At 40.1% G+C, this 16,343-nt stretch overlaps 1 protein-coding gene across 1 annotated transcript in view; it reads right to left on the minus strand.

The window, feature by feature from the left end:
- The window catches only part of CAGE1 (cancer antigen 1), a 58,670-nt gene that overhangs the window by 29,063 nt on the left and 13,264 nt on the right, over positions 1-16,343 (minus strand). The window contains exons 5-10 of the mRNA XM_011989623.1: positions 14,348-15,406; positions 11,155-11,304; positions 9,952-10,062; positions 7,022-7,102; positions 6,687-6,794; positions 1,634-1,652 (exon numbers count right to left, since the gene is read on the minus strand). Coding sequence (XP_011845013.1) covers positions 1,634-1,652; positions 6,687-6,794; positions 7,022-7,102; positions 9,952-10,062; positions 11,155-11,304; positions 14,348-15,406 — 1,528 coding nt within the window. The remainder of the gene's footprint in view (positions 1-1,633; positions 1,653-6,686; positions 6,795-7,021; positions 7,103-9,951; positions 10,063-11,154; positions 11,305-14,347; positions 15,407-16,343) is intronic.

The raw sequence follows: 16,343 nt of genomic DNA on the forward strand, positions 1-16,343 counted from the left end.
AAAAAAAAAAAAAAAGAAAACTAGCAGTAGAATAATGGTAGGTGTGTGTTTAACTTTTAAAGCTATTGCCAAAATGTTTTCCAAAATGGTTGGACCATTTTACATCCCAACCAGCAGCGAATGAGAGTTGTATTTGCTCCACATTCTCTCCAAGCCTTGGTACGGTCAGTCTTTTTAATTTTAGACATTCTAAAAGGGGTGCAGTGGTATTCTTTGTGGTTTTAATTTGCATCTTTTTTTTCTTTTTTCTTTTTGAGATGGAGTTTCGCTCTTGCTGCCCAAGCTGGAGTGCAGTGGCACGATCTCGGCTCACTGCAACCTCCACCTCCCAGGTTCAAGCGATTCTCCTGCTTTGGCCTCCCAAGTAGCTGGGATTACAGGCATGTGCCACCATGCCCAGCTAATTTTGTATTTTTTAGTAGAGATGGGGTTTCACCATCTTGGTCAGGGTGGTCTCAAACTCCTGACCTCAGGTGATCCACCCACCTCGGCCTCCCAAAGTGCTGAGATTACAGGTGTGAGCCACCTTGCCCGGCCTAATTTACATCTTAATGATGTTAAGTATCTCTCCCACCTCTTCAGCACCTCCTTTCCTGAGTAGCCTGCCCCTGTGTGCTGCAGCACAGAGCGCAGACACAGACCCACAGAAGTTGTGATGGGCCTCACTGACTGCCTTGAAGATGCAGGCTCTAAGGGCAGGGGTGAGTTAGGCAGAGGCTGGACACCCATGTTGGGTCATGTTCACAGCAACAGACATTTGACATAGCAGAGGAGGAAGTCCTCTTGGAGAGCTGCTCCCTGGGCAGCATGGATGACAGCCAGCGAGAGGTAGAGAAGCCAAGATGAGGTTCACTCGGTCCAGGTAAGACTGCTCAGTCATGAGCCCTCCAAACATATCCTGGGTTTGCTCCTCTCTGTATCCCAAATTCGTGGACACAGTTCCAAGTTAATAATATATTAATTTGCTTCAATGTATTATGAGGCAGTGAAATCCAAATCACTAAAAAGCTGAGGTCAATACATCTTGTATTCACTTTCTGTTGCTGCTCTAACAAATTACCACAAACTTAGTGGCTTCACACAACACAAAGTGATTATCTTATAGTTCTGTAGGTGGGAAGTCTGGCATAGGTCTCACTGGGCTAAAGTCAAAGTGTCAACAGGGCTGTGCTCCTTTCTGGAGGCCTTAGGGGAGACTTTCCAGCTTCTAAACACTGCCCACATCTTTGGCTTACGTCCCCTCTCTTCATCTTCAGAGCCAGCAAGTGTTATAGCTTTGAATATTCTTTAGTAGTCATATCTCCCTCTGACATGTCTGGGAAAGGTCCTCTACTTTTAAGAACTCATGATTACATTGGACCCACCCTGACAATCCAGGATAATCTACCCCTGAATCTCAAGGCCCTTGATTTAATCACATCTGCAAAGTCCATTCTGCCATGTTCTGGGGACTATGGTGTGGAATTTTTGGGGGTGCCATTATCCTGCTACCACACACCTTTTATGAGGTTCACTGAGGCCCTCCATGATTTGAGGTGCAGGTGGCCTGGCTATATGGTGAAGCCAGGGTATTTAGCTCTATCTAGGTTGTAATTCAAGGTTTGCTAAAAGGCTTTTACTTGCATTAACACACTTTCCTCATATAGGGTTGTCTTACATTCTGGTAGTGTCAACTTAGAGGGAAAGTATGTCAAGGTACACATAACATTCACCATGAACAGTGGATGAATCAGCCATCATTATTAATAGGCTTGCAGATTGAGATATGGGAAGAAAATTGACTGATTGAGTTTCCAATTCTCCACATAAAGGTTTTGAGGTTGTGTACATACAATACAATATAAACCTGGCTGGGCGCGACGGCTCATGGCTGTAATCCCAGCACTTTGGGAGGCCAAGGTGGGCGAATCACCTGAGGTCAGGAGTTCAAGACCAGCCTGTCTAACATGGTGAAACCCCGTCTCTACTAAAAAATACCAAAAAATTAGCCAGGTGGGGTGGTGCATGCCTGTATTCTCAGCTACTTGGGAGGCTGAGGCAGGAGAATCACTCGAACCCAGGAGGTGGAGGTTGCAGTGAGCCAAGATCATGCCACTGCACTCCAGCCCGGATGACAGAGCAAGACTCTGTCTCGAAAAACAAACAAACAAATACAATATCAATCAGAAACTAAACATTAAGCCAGAATATATAGAGCAGGTGAGGAACAACATGCAGACACGAAGGCAACTAAGACCTACACTCCAGTGCCATATTTATCAATGAACTTCTTCATAGCTAAAACGAAATGGAAATCTGGTCAGTTACATAAATAATGATGAATCTGGTTGTCATTATTTATGTGATGAAAATATACCTGCTTCTAAAGGAGAAGCTTGTCCTAGTGCGCCCGAGATCTCTAAGGAAGTTCTCACCCAAGTGAAACAACCACGTCTCCGTAGCGAATGAGAAGGATGTTTCCTCGGATTGTTGAGGGTCTAACATCAGAGCACGGCTCAGTAAAAGCAATTCTGTGAGGGCCGAGATAGCATGTTCCAAGCAGCAGCTTTCAGATCATGAACATGATTCAGGATATGACTCTTTACTAAGTGGTAAAATGAATTTATGACCAACATAAAAAAAGAAATGGAACAGAATAAAAAAGAATTTTAAAACCCAATGTTTTAGCTGTGTGTGTGTACATATAAGTGTTCCATCAAGATGTAAAATGTATTTTTTCTAAACTGAGGATTACTACTAGAGGAACAAAAGAACTGCAAAGATTATCCTTCAGAGATACAAGAGCTCTGAAGCTCTTGCCAAGAGCTGGTCAGGAAATAGATTGATGTGATATCCTTCAGCAAGGATCTATGGTGCAAATATTGTTTCCCACTCGTGCTTTAGAAAGGAAACTAGGAAAATCAGAACCAGGAAGGTGAGGGAGAGGGTCAGAGTATCAGAAGGACTACTGTAAAATGCCAGGATGCTTGAGAGAACAAGAAAACAGATGGTAAAGTTGACATCTATGTAAACTAAGAATTTAAGATTCCATCCGGCAGGACAGCCCTCCCACCTGTGTGACCCAAGTTCTAGTGATGACTCTAGTCTCTTCCTTAGGAGGCTGGTCAGTGGCAGAGAGGCCGGCAAACTATAAAGTATACTCAAGGTAACACCGTGCCAAATTCAGATACTGGCAGGTACCTTCTGTCGTTCAAGTGGACCGCAAGGTACTGGGTTTTGATTGTTTTCTTTTGGCTCACTTGGAAAATTTTTCCTAGAGCAATAATTTTCCACTTTGCCTATTCCTTTCTTATTCTTGTGACTTCTTTACAATTTAACAAACTATTAATTTTAAAGGCTACCAAAATAATAAATTAGGTAAATGTTTTATGTAATATATGATTGCCATATTGAAGTGGTATGTTTTAGGACAGATTTTGGTTTGTAAATTTTAACTACTCGATAATACTAGTGAGAGGATATCTCATTTGTATTAAAAGGTATCTATTTTACTGAAGATGGGATCTAGGAGGAACTTACTATAAGCCTATTTGAACTCTGAACATCAATACCATTAAATGGACTTTTGCCTTGTTCCCAGTGATCAAATCTCTGACTGTATCAAGGTCTTCCTGGACCAGGAGACATTTTGCACTTGACAGTTAAACACCCAGGATGCTCGAGCCAGCAGGAAGGCAAAGCTGAAGTCAAGGACCCTGTCTCAGGATGGAGGAGGACAGGTTGTAAATGGAGCAGATGGCAGGGTCAGAACTGTGAAGAGGAGCCAACAGCAAGGGGTCAGAAGGACATGAGGGAAGCACACGACGATGTGCCAGAGGAACATCGATGTGCCAGAGGAACATGGCATCAGGGTGCCATGAGCATCACCCTGCACTCCAGCGGCCACACCTTGCTGGCCCAGAGTTCCTTAGAGAATGAGGTGTGAATCTTCTGGAGTACATTCTGCACTTCCAAACAATAAAAACAAAACCTTTTTTATCTTGAAAACTTTCATGCAAGTCTAAAGAATAACATAATGGACCTCCATGTTTCCATCACATAACTTCAACAATTACCAACATTTTCCATTACTGTTTTACCTTTCTCCAACTCTGCTCCTACCCCTACTATGCCACCTTTTTGTTCTCCTGGAGTACTTTAAAGCAAACCTTGTCATCATATTAATTCATTCATAAATACTTTTCAAAATATAATACTAACAGGATGGGTGAGGTGGCTCACACCTGTAACTCCAGTACTTTGAGAGGCTGAGGCGGGTGGATCACCTGAGCTCAGGAGTTCATGACTAGCCTGGCCAATATGGCAAAACACTGTCTCTACTAAAAATACAAAAATTAGCTGGGCATGGCGGTGGGCGCTTGTAATCCCAGCTACTTAGGAGGCTGAGGCAGGAGAATCCCTTGAATCCCGGGGGCAGAGGTTGAAGTGCCACTGCACTTCAGCCTGGCAACAGAGCGAGGCTCCATCTCTAAAAACAAACAAGCAAATGTAATACTAACAGAGAAGGGCTTTTAAAAAACACAATGATACCACTATCACATCTATTAAAATCAACAATATCAACAATAATTTTGTAATATTATCTAATATGCTGAGTTCAATTTTCTATTATCTCACAAATGTCTTTTTATAGTGGTTGGTTGAGTTTCATACACTGCCTCAGGCTGATTTGTCCTTTAAGTCTCCAGCCTCTCTTAGTCTATAACAGTTATTCCCCTCTCCTTCCCTTCTCTTGTGCCAATTATTTATTTATTAGAGTCCTCCACATTCAGGATTTGTCATTATGGTATGATCAAGTACATTTCTTTACCCACTGTAGTTCCTGTCTGCTGGTAGTTAGGTCTATAAGCTAGCTTTTGGATTCAGCAGTTTTGGTAAGAAGCATTGTGGATGGTGTTGTGTGCTTCCTCTGCACCATGTCAAGGGGCACAGGTCTGCCTGTCTCACCACTAGTGGGGTTGAGATTCATCAGTGGGTTCAAATTTTGGTCAATACGACTCATTCATTAAAAACTCCTTATCAATCTTGAACCTAAAGGTTTTAGCAGCCATTATGATAGCTGCTTACATTCCTTAATCTATTCAGGAATGCAAAATATAATTTTCTAAACTTATCTTTTCTTCGGCTTTTAATAGCTTACATTCTTCAATAAAGAACTCTCCCTCATCAATTATTTGGATACTCTGAGATAGGGTTTGTACAGCAAAGCCCACAGTGCATTTTAAAGGTGATATGGTGTGTTTGACACTCTGCCATTTGTGACCTTGTTCCCATTCCAGTTCCCACTGCTGGGAACACTACTGGTCACTCTCATCATCATCTTTGTATCACCAGGGACTGAAGCATAGGTACTGCTAATGGACAACAGAATGTATTGTATGCTGTCCTCTTGGTTCCCTATGCCCAAATTTTACTGGTCTTTAAGACCCAACTGCCATCTCCTTCATAACCTGCACTTAGAAATAACCTCTTCTAGTCCTCAGACAAGTATCCACTCTGTTAGATGCCAGTCATTGTACCTCTTCTCTAAAAACTTTCCCCTTCCTCCTGATAAACAGTTATTTATGTATCTTATCTTGTTTTCTAGACTCCTTAGTAGCAGGGTTTATGTTTTGTTTCGCTTTCTAGCTCCTTAGTGATTAGCTTGTTTAATCTTTTCTGAGAAGTCAATAATAATTACTATTTTTTTTTTTGAGACAGAGTCTCACTCTGTCGCCCAGGCTAGAGTGCAGTGGTGTGATCTCAGCTCACTGCAACCTCCGCCCTCTGAGTTCAAGCGATTCTCCTGCCTCAGCCTCCCAAGTAGCTGGGATTACAGATGCCTGCCACCGCACCCGGCTAATTTTTTGTATTTTTAGTAGAGATGGGGTTTCACCGTCTTGGCCAGGCTGGTCTTGAACTCCTGACCTCATGATCCACCTTCCTCGGCCTCCCAAAGTGCTGGGATTACAGGCATGAGCCACTGCACCCAGCCAATAATTACTTCTTAAATGAAAAAAAAAAAAAAATTAGAAAAGAGGAAAACTTTGAAACTTCATGTTATTAGACAGTTTCTTTTCTATTAAAGGTGAGTTGTACGTAATGAATTTGGTATAGAATGCTGCTTTGAACCATTTAAAAAATATGATGGTAGACTTATCTAATTAACTCCTATAAAAATTCCTTATGTTAATTAGACGTTTTCATTTTAGTGAGATTCAACTGAGTTCCGAAATTGCTCTATAACTATCTAGATTCTAAGATCACATTTTCATTTTCTTTTAACATATTTTTCCTATTTTATCTGCCTTTATCTTTACAATACCATCTAAAGTACATTATGAGTGTTATTGCCTAAAGCACACCTTAACCATGGTTGTTGTACACAGCTATTACTGTAGCATATGCAACAGTATTAGTGTACTTCATCTACTATGAAAAAACAGCACTTTTTCTTTTAATTTCTGCATTTGGAAGGAGATAAATCTGATTAGTCTTAACAGAAACGAGGTGGGACAATATTTAAAATTTCAAAACCCAAAAATGCAAACTTCAATTCTATATTCTTGTGGGTAAATAATAATGCCATGATGTCAGCCTGTGACCATTTTAATAAGCCAGTTTTTTGAAGGACAATTTCTTAAACTTGTTAGTAAAATAATGTTGTGTATAAAAATAATAGCAAGGTAACAAAAGGTCTTTCTTACCAAGAAATCAAGCTCCTCATTTAGACTGTGGTACTTATCCAGTTTGGCTCCCAGAAAGGTAGGTACATCTCTGATAGTCTTGGCTTCATCTGAGTCACAGTCTGTGACCTGAGGTTAAATATATTTGTTCTCACTTTCAATCATTTCATACTCCTTGGAACACTTGACAATAAATACTTATTAGTTTAAAAATCAAAGAGATTATCAGTGGCTGAAATAATAAAAGTGTAGAACTTAGAACTAGAAGGACTTCAACAAATTTACCAAAAGAGCATAAATATCTGAAAATGTATATTTTTATGTTAAAGATAGTAAATAGTAAATATTAAGCTCACCTTAATAGCATGATCTTGAAATGCTTTTTCCTTAGCAATTAAATCTCTAAAGGTTGTGATTCTATCTTTATGTTTCAGTAGCTAAGAAAAGGAAAACATTCTGTATTTTAGAGAGGAAATACAACTACACTCTAATATTTATAATAAAATAATCAAACCGGGCCGGGCGTGGTGGCTCACGTCTATAATACCAGCACTTTGGGAGGCCGAGGCGGGTGGATCACCTGAGGTCAGGAGTTCAAGACCAGCCTGACTAACATGGTGAAACCCTGTCTCTACTAAAAAATACCAAAATTAGCCGGGCATAGTGGTGGGCACCTGTAATCCCAGCTACTCAGGAGACTGAGGCAGGAGAATTGCTTGAACCGAGGAGGCAGAGGTTGCAGTGAGCCAAGATGGCGCCATTGCACTCCAGCCTTGGTGTCAGAGCGACACTCTGTCTCAAAAAAAAAAAAAAAAAAAAAAATAATAATAATAATAATAAAATAAAATAAAATAAAAATCAAACCATGCACAGTCTAACAGTCTTCAAAAAACATACAAAAAATATATTTTTACAGCTCTCGTGAGGAAAATAATTCACACAGCAGGTCCAAGACTGAGAGGCTTAGAGAGGCCTGCGGTCAAGGCTGCCCTGTGACTGGCATTTGGAAAGTTGGACTGTGGGAAGTTTTCCACCGTTCTCTGATGTAAATGGCTTATGGTGCTTAACCTACTTGCCCAAAGCATGGGACTTAAGCTGAGCATCTACTTTCCTTCCAGGGATCTGGAATTTTGGCACGTACTAGGCAGAGGGTGCTTGTGTGAACTGCTCCCAATAAAAACCCCGGCCACTGGGTCTCTAAGAAGCCTTGCTGGTAGATGACACTCCCACACCTGTGGTTGTAGCTCATTGCTGGGGGAATGAAATGCAGCCCGTGTGACTCCATGAGGACTCTTGGAAGCCTGAGTTTTGCTTCCTCTAGACGATGCCCCTGTGCTTTTCCCTTGGCTGATTTTGCATTGTATCCTTTGCTGTGGTAAGTCATAGCTATGAGGACAACTCACAGTCCTTTAGCTAATCATCAAACCTGGGGGTGGTCTTGGAGTCCCCAAGGAGTTATCCTAACATACAGTTGTTGTTACAGTCAGGCTATTGCAATTTTTCCTTAAAGAAAAAAAAAATAGCCAAATCTGGGTGTAATTTATAATCATTTCTTATTTGTTCCTTCAGCATAATAATCATCTTAATATCCAATATTCAAACTGATTAGTGAAGTGTGCTGCACAAAATATTTTTTATTCTTTATTGTGAACATTTTCCAATATTTAAAATAGAGAAGAAACTTTAATGAACCCCATGTAACTATCATTCAGCTTCAATAATTAACAGCTAATGGTCAATGTCATTTGTATCCTCAATCACTGCCCTCTTCCGTCCATCCCCCTTCACTGAATCAAACTGCAGACATCATATCACCTGTCAATACTTCAGTAATTACATAGAAATTAACCAAAAGAACATAAATATCTGAAAGAAGTATTTTTGGTTTTTTGTTTTGTTGTTTTGCTTTTTGTTGTTGTTGTTTGTTTGTTTTGAGACAGGGTTTTGAGACTTGCCTCACCACAGCTTCGACCTCTCTGGGCTCAGGTGATCCTTGCACCTCAGCCTCCAGAATAGCTGGGACACAGGTGTGTGCCACCACGCCTGGCTAATTTTTGTATTTTTTGTAGAGACAGAGTTTCCCCATGTTGCCCAGGCTGATCTCAAACTCCTGGGCTCAGGCCATCTGCCTGCCTTAGCCTCCCAAAATGCTGGGATTACAGGCATGAGCAACTGTGCCCAGCCTGAAATTGTATTTTTGTAATATCCTCAGTTGGGCTTATTTTTGAAAGCTGTTTAGAGAAGTGGATGCCAGTTGTTTCTCTGCATGGCTATGCTCATACCTTGGTCCTGTCCTTTACAGGCTGGCTACGAGGCAGACAGATTCTTCAGGATACCCGCGAGACGTCAGTTCAGAGAAGTGCTACAGAACTGAATTTGTTATGATCCAAGATTCCAGGTCTGAATATATTTTGATTCCTTAGCCAGAAAAAGTTGTCATTTCTGCATTCCTCTCAGATTCAAAATGGTACAATTTGACATCCTGTTATCACCTTCCCTATTTGATTCTCTTCATTTTATCCTTCAATCTCTATTCCGCAACGCCTAGAAAAGCATACTTGAGGCCGGGTGCGGTGGCTCACGCCCATAATCCCAGCACTTTGGTAGGCTAAGGCAGGTGGATCACCTGAGGTCAGGAGTTCAATGGTCGCATTTCATTAAATTCGGCCTGGCCAACATGGTGAAACCCCATCTCTACTAAAAATACAAAAATTAGCTGGGCGTGGTGGCACATGCCTGTAATCCCAGCTACTTGGGAGGCTGAGGCAGGAGAATAGCTTGAATCTGGGAGGCGGAGGCTGCAGTGAGCCAAGATCATGCCGCTGCACTCCAGCCTGAGCAACAGAGCAAGACTCTGTCTAAAAAAAAAAAAAAAAAAAAATTAAAGAAAAGAGTAACTAAACAAAATTCAAGAACGTCTGCACTCACCCTTCACCCACCTGAGAAATAAAATTGTTTTAAATGTTTATATTATTCCAAAGGATGAAGTTTGAAATCGCTATAGGAAAATCAAAATAAATGACCCTTCAGGAATCAGGAGTGCCATGCAAAAATGAAAAAAATTATCATACTAAATTTTTTGTAGGTTTTCCAGTATAGACAAGCAATAAAACAAGTCAAATGTTGAACATTTTCTCTCTTTAGTGAGGGGCACAGTAAAACTAATCTAGTCCCCCAAAATAATTTTTTAAATCATTCCACCTTTAAGAGTTACTTCCTCACTACCTTTTAACTATTTTTTTCACTAAAAATAATACATATGTTAGATGAAGAATAAATATAGTACCTCTTTATCTAAATTTTTCTTTTTAAGATGGAGGCTCTTCAATTTTTGCAGCATTATATCACTAACCTTCTCACTCTCTTTGAAATGTTCGGCATCAGAATTGGTGACGTCCTAAGGATAAGAGTTTCAGAAGCTAGATGAAAAAGTTTTTACTAAAGCTAAAAGGAAGTAAAAAACATGTATATGAAACAAAAATAAATCTCCTTTCAATAAGTAAGCAAATCAAAAGAGGTAAAATCATATTGCACTCTATTCCTCAATTACTCATCAGAAGGCATCTAATAAAGGGTTAGTACGGAAAGACTTCATTCTTTTAATTTTAATTTTTTTTTTTTTTGAGACAGAGTTTTGCTCTTTTGCCTAGGCTAGAGTTTAGTGGCGCGATCTCTGCTCATGCAACCTCTCCCCCCGGGGTTCAAGTGATTCTCCTGCCTCAACCGCCCAAGTAGACGGGATTATAGGCACCCACCACCATGCCCAGCTAATTTTTGTATTTTTAGTAGAGATGGGGTTTCACGATATTGGCCAGGCTGGTCTTGAACTCCTGACCTCAGGTGATCCGCCTGTCTCGGCCTCCCAAAGTGCTGGGATTACAGGCGTGAGCCACCTGGCTGTGCATGTCCCTTAATTGTTTTTTTCATTAAATGCAGTGTTTATAAGCTCCCAGGACAGAAGCATCATTTCCCCATCTTAAAGATAAAGAAACTGAAGTGGAGATTAGGTTACTTGGTCAAGTCACACAGCTAGGAAATGATAAGCCAGCATCTGAACTGCTCTGACAGCAACTTCACTTTTCATTGGACTGCCCTTCCCCGGCTCCTAACCAAAAGTGGTATTTCAGATTGGGCAAACAGCTCATTAATGTGAATAATCACTAATCACTAGGCACAGACTGACCAGAGCACAAGACTACTGCTCTGGGAAGGCATTCCTAAAATGTGGGACGTACTTAATAAAGGGGTTCTTTTTATCTTATTACATTTTATCTTTCTGTACACTTGTGAGGATTAGGTGTTCAAGAAAGATAAGCAGAAAGAAGACATGGGGCGAAGAAGGGCTGGATGGATGGCTTAGGGGTCTGTATTTTATCTTCAATTCTTCATTTTCTTCTTCCACAACTTAATTCCTTTTATTGCCTCTCTTTTAGTCCAACCCTATTATTTATTCCTCCCCTACTAAAATATCTAATATATGTTTTATTACCTGGCACTTGAGAAGTCCCACCATCAGAGCCAGAAGACTGTGCATTTTGGAGGCCAGTTGAGAAGATCTTTCTATATCTGCAGGATTCAGGCTCTCTTCTTCACAAGGTGAGCAATCCAGGAGCAGATTAGAATGTGTCGTTGTTGTATCCTACATGCATGTAATTCAGATTTGTCAAAAAATGACGAAGAACCTGAAATATCTTTTAAGTAAAATGCTGTATAAAATGCCACTCTTAAAAACCTTGGTTGATATTTCTCAAACTTCTTGATCTTAGGATCCCTTTAGAAATTAAAACTGAGAATATTTTAAAATATTTGTTTACTAATTCTTTTAAAGTAGCAATAAATCCATTATGTATAAACATAAATAAAAATTTATTTATTTATTTATTTTTGAGCCAGGGTCTCAGTCTGTCACACAAGCTGGAGGGCAGTAGTGTGAACACGGCTCGCTGCAGCCTCAAATGCCTAGGCTCACACAATCCTCCCACCTCAGCCTCCCCAGTAGCTGAAACCACAGGTGCATGCCACCACATTTGGATAATTTTTCATATTTTTTGTAGAGATAGGGGTCTCACCATGTTGCCCAGGCTGGTGTTGAACTACTGGGCTCAAGCACTGTTCTTGCCTTAACCTCCCAAGTGCTGGGATTGCAAGTGTGAACCACTGTGCCCAACTAATAACAATTTTTAAATAGAACAATTACCACATTTTTCAAAACAAAACATTTGTGAAAAGAATGGCACTGTTCTGCATTTTTTCCAAATATTTTTAATGCTGGCTTAATTGAAGATAGCTGGATTCTCATATTTGCTTCACACATTCCATCAGCCATGAGAGCAATTACATCATGACACATCGTGTGGCTTCTGGAAAACTCCACTGTACACTTGTGAAAAAATGAGAGTAAAAAAGGCGATAATGTCTTAATATTACTATAAAAATACTTTTGACTTCACAGATACTCCCAGGCCATACTTTGAGGAAACAGAACTAGAGTTCATGAAAAGCAAAACTATAAGCAGAGTAAGTATGAATTCAGAGTGTTAGAGAAATTGATTAATCAAAATAAAATAAGGAACTTAAAAAAAAGGCTCAAGAAGAAAATTATATACCATGCTAAATTTCTGTACAATTAAACTAACTCATTTAGAGCTTACCCATTCAAAATGCATCATGATTTGGTTAGGAGCTCCAGTTAAGATGGCTTAGGTCAGTGGTTCTCAAAGTGTGACTCCAGAACCAGCAGCATCAACAGCTGGGATCTTGCTAGAAATGCACCTTCTCAGGCCCCACCCCAGAATTACTGAATCAGAAACTCTAGGGTAGGGCCAGCAATATGTGTTTTAACAAGCGTTTCAGGGAATTTTGAAGAATGTTCAAGTTTGAAAATCACTAGCTTAGATAATCCTTTTTTCTTAGATCTTAGAATTTTTTTTTAATTTAGGAAAAGAATATTTTCCTAAGAATCCTTAAAAACAGTAAAATCATTTACTTGTGAAGAAAAATTAAAATGATTACAGATTCATAAAAGAGGGTCCACTAACGACATCTTAAGGTAACATCAGCTCAGTTCAAGTTGTTAAAACAAATACAAAAGTAGGCTGGGTATAGTGGCTCACGCTTGTAATCCTAGCACTTTGGGAGGCCGAGGAGGGTGGATCACCTGAGATTGGGAGTTCGAGACCAGGCTGGCCAACATGGTGAAACGCTGTCTCTACCAAACCTACAAAAAAAAGTTATCTGGGCGTGGTGGTGTGTACCTATAATCCCAGCTACTCGGGAGGCTGAGGCAGGAGAATCGCTTGAACCTGGGAGGCAGAGATTGCAGTGAGAGGGGATCGCACCACTGCACTCCAGAGTGGGCAACAGAGTGAGAGTCTGTCTAAATAAATAAATAAATAAATAAAACAAATACAAAAAATTAACTTACACATTTTTCTAGTTCAGATTTGCCTTCTTTCTAAGTAATCAGTTAATAAGAGTTTACTATACATACTTTAAGACAGGCCTACACAACGGAAATAGATGTGCTCTGTCGTGTGAAAATTATCACTTCTGCAGTGTGTTTCCAGGTTCTTGGCTGCCAAAAAAAGGCTTTTGAACTACATATAATAAAGGATTACAGCTTCTCCAAACATACTGATATGGTTCTGATGCTGTTCTTAAATGCATAAAACTAGCATATGATATAGGTTTGTTTTGCCTTGTAAACCAAACATGCAATTGTATTATTTTGTTTTGTTGATGAATAGGATTGAGAGATGACTTAGAAAATCTTTTCTCAAAGGAACCCTGGCGCTGGACATGGTGGCTCACACCTGTAATTCCAGCACTTTGAGAGGCTGAGGCAGGTGGGTCACTTGAGGTCATGAATTTGAGACAAGCCTGGTCAACTTGGTGAAACCCCATCTCTACTAAAAATACAAAATTAGCAGGGCATGGTGGCGCATGCCTGTAATCCCAGTTACTCGGGAGGCTGAGGCAAGAGAATCACTTGAACCTGGGAGGCAGAGGTTGCAGTGAGCCACGACAGCGTCACTGCACTATAGCCTGGGCAACAGAGCAATACTGTCTCAAAAAAAAAAAAAAAAGGTAACTGCTGAGAGATGCTGTTGATTACTGGCAATGAGTACCCACAAAATTCCCAGGTTAACTGCCACCTCTACCAAAATAATCACAAGAAGGCAGGAATAGCTGTTCTTTGAACACTCATGAACCAAAAGAAACTTCTCCAAACTTGTGGTGTATTTTCCTTTCCATATCTGTTTTTTGTTTTTCTTTCTTCTTTTTTTTTTTTTGAGACAGAATCTTGCTCTGTCACCCAAGCTGGAGTGCACTGGCACAGTCATAGCTCACTGCAGCTTCAAACTCCTGAGCTCATGCAATTCGCCCGTCTCAGCCTCCCGAATAGATAGGACTACAGGCGCACATCACCATGCATGGCAGATTGGCTGATATAAAAAATGTTTTGTAGAGATGGGGTCTCACTATGTTGCCTAAGCTGGTGTCAAACTCCAAGCCTCAAGAGATCTTCCTGCTTCAGCCTCCCAAAGTGCCGAGATCTGTTTCTTTCCTTAATAATTATTTCTGCAAACAAATATAAGTAAGTGCCACATCTAAATATGCATCACCAGACCACTAGAAACTCTTGAAAATCCGCATTAGAGATTTAGAATGTGTATCAATACCTTGGTAATATCTGACTTCATGACTTCCTCTAATTGCTCCTTTAACTGAGCTGTCTCAGATTTAGGGACATAATTTTGCTCTTCACTCCTTGCAACCTGCTGTTTAAGTTTTTTATTCTCATTTTTTACTTCGTTGATTTGCTGCTGAAGTTTTATATTCTTAGCTCTTTCATTTTCAGACGTAAATTGTAAATTTTTAACCTGAGTGAGCAATTTCTCAAGTCGAGATTTCAGTTTCTGTCTTTCTTCCAGGTTTGCCTTGTCACGTTTCTGGAATTCCTCCTGTAAAGACAAGAACTCTTGCTCCTGGGTCTCTTTTTCCCGTTTCAACAAGTCCAGAGCAGAAGCTGTGACCTTTTCCTGCTCTTTTCTGAGTTGTTGTAGTCTCTTTACCTCTTCCTCTTTCTTGCTTAAGGTTTTGTCCATCTCTAAATACTGACTTACAGATTTATTTTTTTGTTGCATTTCGGTCATGTACCTTTCCTGTAAACGCACATAATTAGCCTTGATCTTCTTAAATTGAAGCTGTAACATTTCATTGTCATTCCTGGATTCCTGAATTTGTTTTTGGGTGTTAGCTAAAATCTCTTGCAAATTCTGCAATGTCTTTTTAGTATCATTTTTCTCTAGGATTATTTTGTATTTGTCTTCAATTAATTCTTCAACATTCTCCTTTAGCTTATTGATGACATCAATGAACACTTTCTGTTTGGTAGTCTTCATCTGTAGTTCTTTAACTCTCTTCTCTAAATACAGGTTACTACACTGGAGTTCTTGGATTCGCGCCTCCTGCTTTCTGTTAGTATGTTTTAATTTCTTCAAGATTTCATTTAAAGCCATGTCCTCTTGAACAGGTTGTAAGCTTTCAGCACTTTGCTCCATGTCAGGCATCTCACAGTTCTCCCGAGATGCTTTACTCCTCCAGGAGATGCCCGCCGAAGACCAAGTTGAGACAATTTCTGGCCTCTCCACACCCTCTGCTGTGACTTCCTTTGCATAACTGACTGACATCTCAGGAATCTTCCCATAATTCTGTATTTCTTTCGAAGGAACTGCAGTCTGTAAATTATAATAAACAAAGTAAATGTGAATGCGTAGAAAGATCATGAACTTTCAAGTCAGATAGGGCTGGCCTCGAATTCTGTTAGTAGATCCCCTGTTTGGTGTCCTCCACTATAAAGTAACGATAGTACCTACTTCCAGTAGTAATGCCTATTAACAAAAGTTAATACCTATGTATTAATTGCTAAATGTTTGTACAGCACCTAACAGCACAGCAGAGCACAGGCAGTAGGTATATGACAGATATATATCCCATTTACTTTGACAAAAGGAAAATTTAAACTTTTGTCCTCTTACCATTTCCTATTATGCAAACTTCCCTGCACACATATAAGATGCTTTGACTTCAAATGAATTCAGACAAATAAATCTATCAATTACCTTATAGACTGCAAGGTCTCTCTCTTTTCTTTTTTTTTTTTTTTTACATTTTATTATTGGGCCAAAAGTTTGTATTTTTAGGGAAGGTCTCTTCTCTTTTGAATATTTTTTTTCCACATTTAGACTGTTTTCTAATTATTCTGTGACTCTTAGGAACATTAGAATGGCAGAAGAACATGCCTCATGATTGACTTTATGCTGACAGTACAGGTTTTGGGGAGGTTACAAAAGGACAGTAGGCCGGGCAAGGTAGCTCACGCCTGTAATCCCAGCACTTTGGGAGGCTGAGGTGGGTAGATCACTTGTGGTCAGGAGTTTGAGACCAGCCTGGCCAACGTGGTAAAACCCATCCCTGCCCAAAATACAAAAATTAGCCAAGCGTGGTGGCACATGCCTGTAATCCCAGCTACTCAGGAAGCTGAGTGAGGCAGGAGAATCACTTGAACATAGGAGGCGGAAGTTGCAGTGAGCTGAGATTGCACCACTGCACTCCAGCCCGGGCGACAGAGCGAGACTCTGTCTCAAAAAATAGTAATAATAAAATAAACAAATA

This window comes from Mandrillus leucophaeus, unplaced genomic scaffold (genome assembly GCF_000951045.1).
Source record: "Mandrillus leucophaeus isolate KB7577 unplaced genomic scaffold, Mleu.le_1.0 Scaffold36, whole genome shotgun sequence".
Taxonomy (NCBI): domain Eukaryota; kingdom Metazoa; phylum Chordata; class Mammalia; order Primates; family Cercopithecidae; genus Mandrillus; species Mandrillus leucophaeus.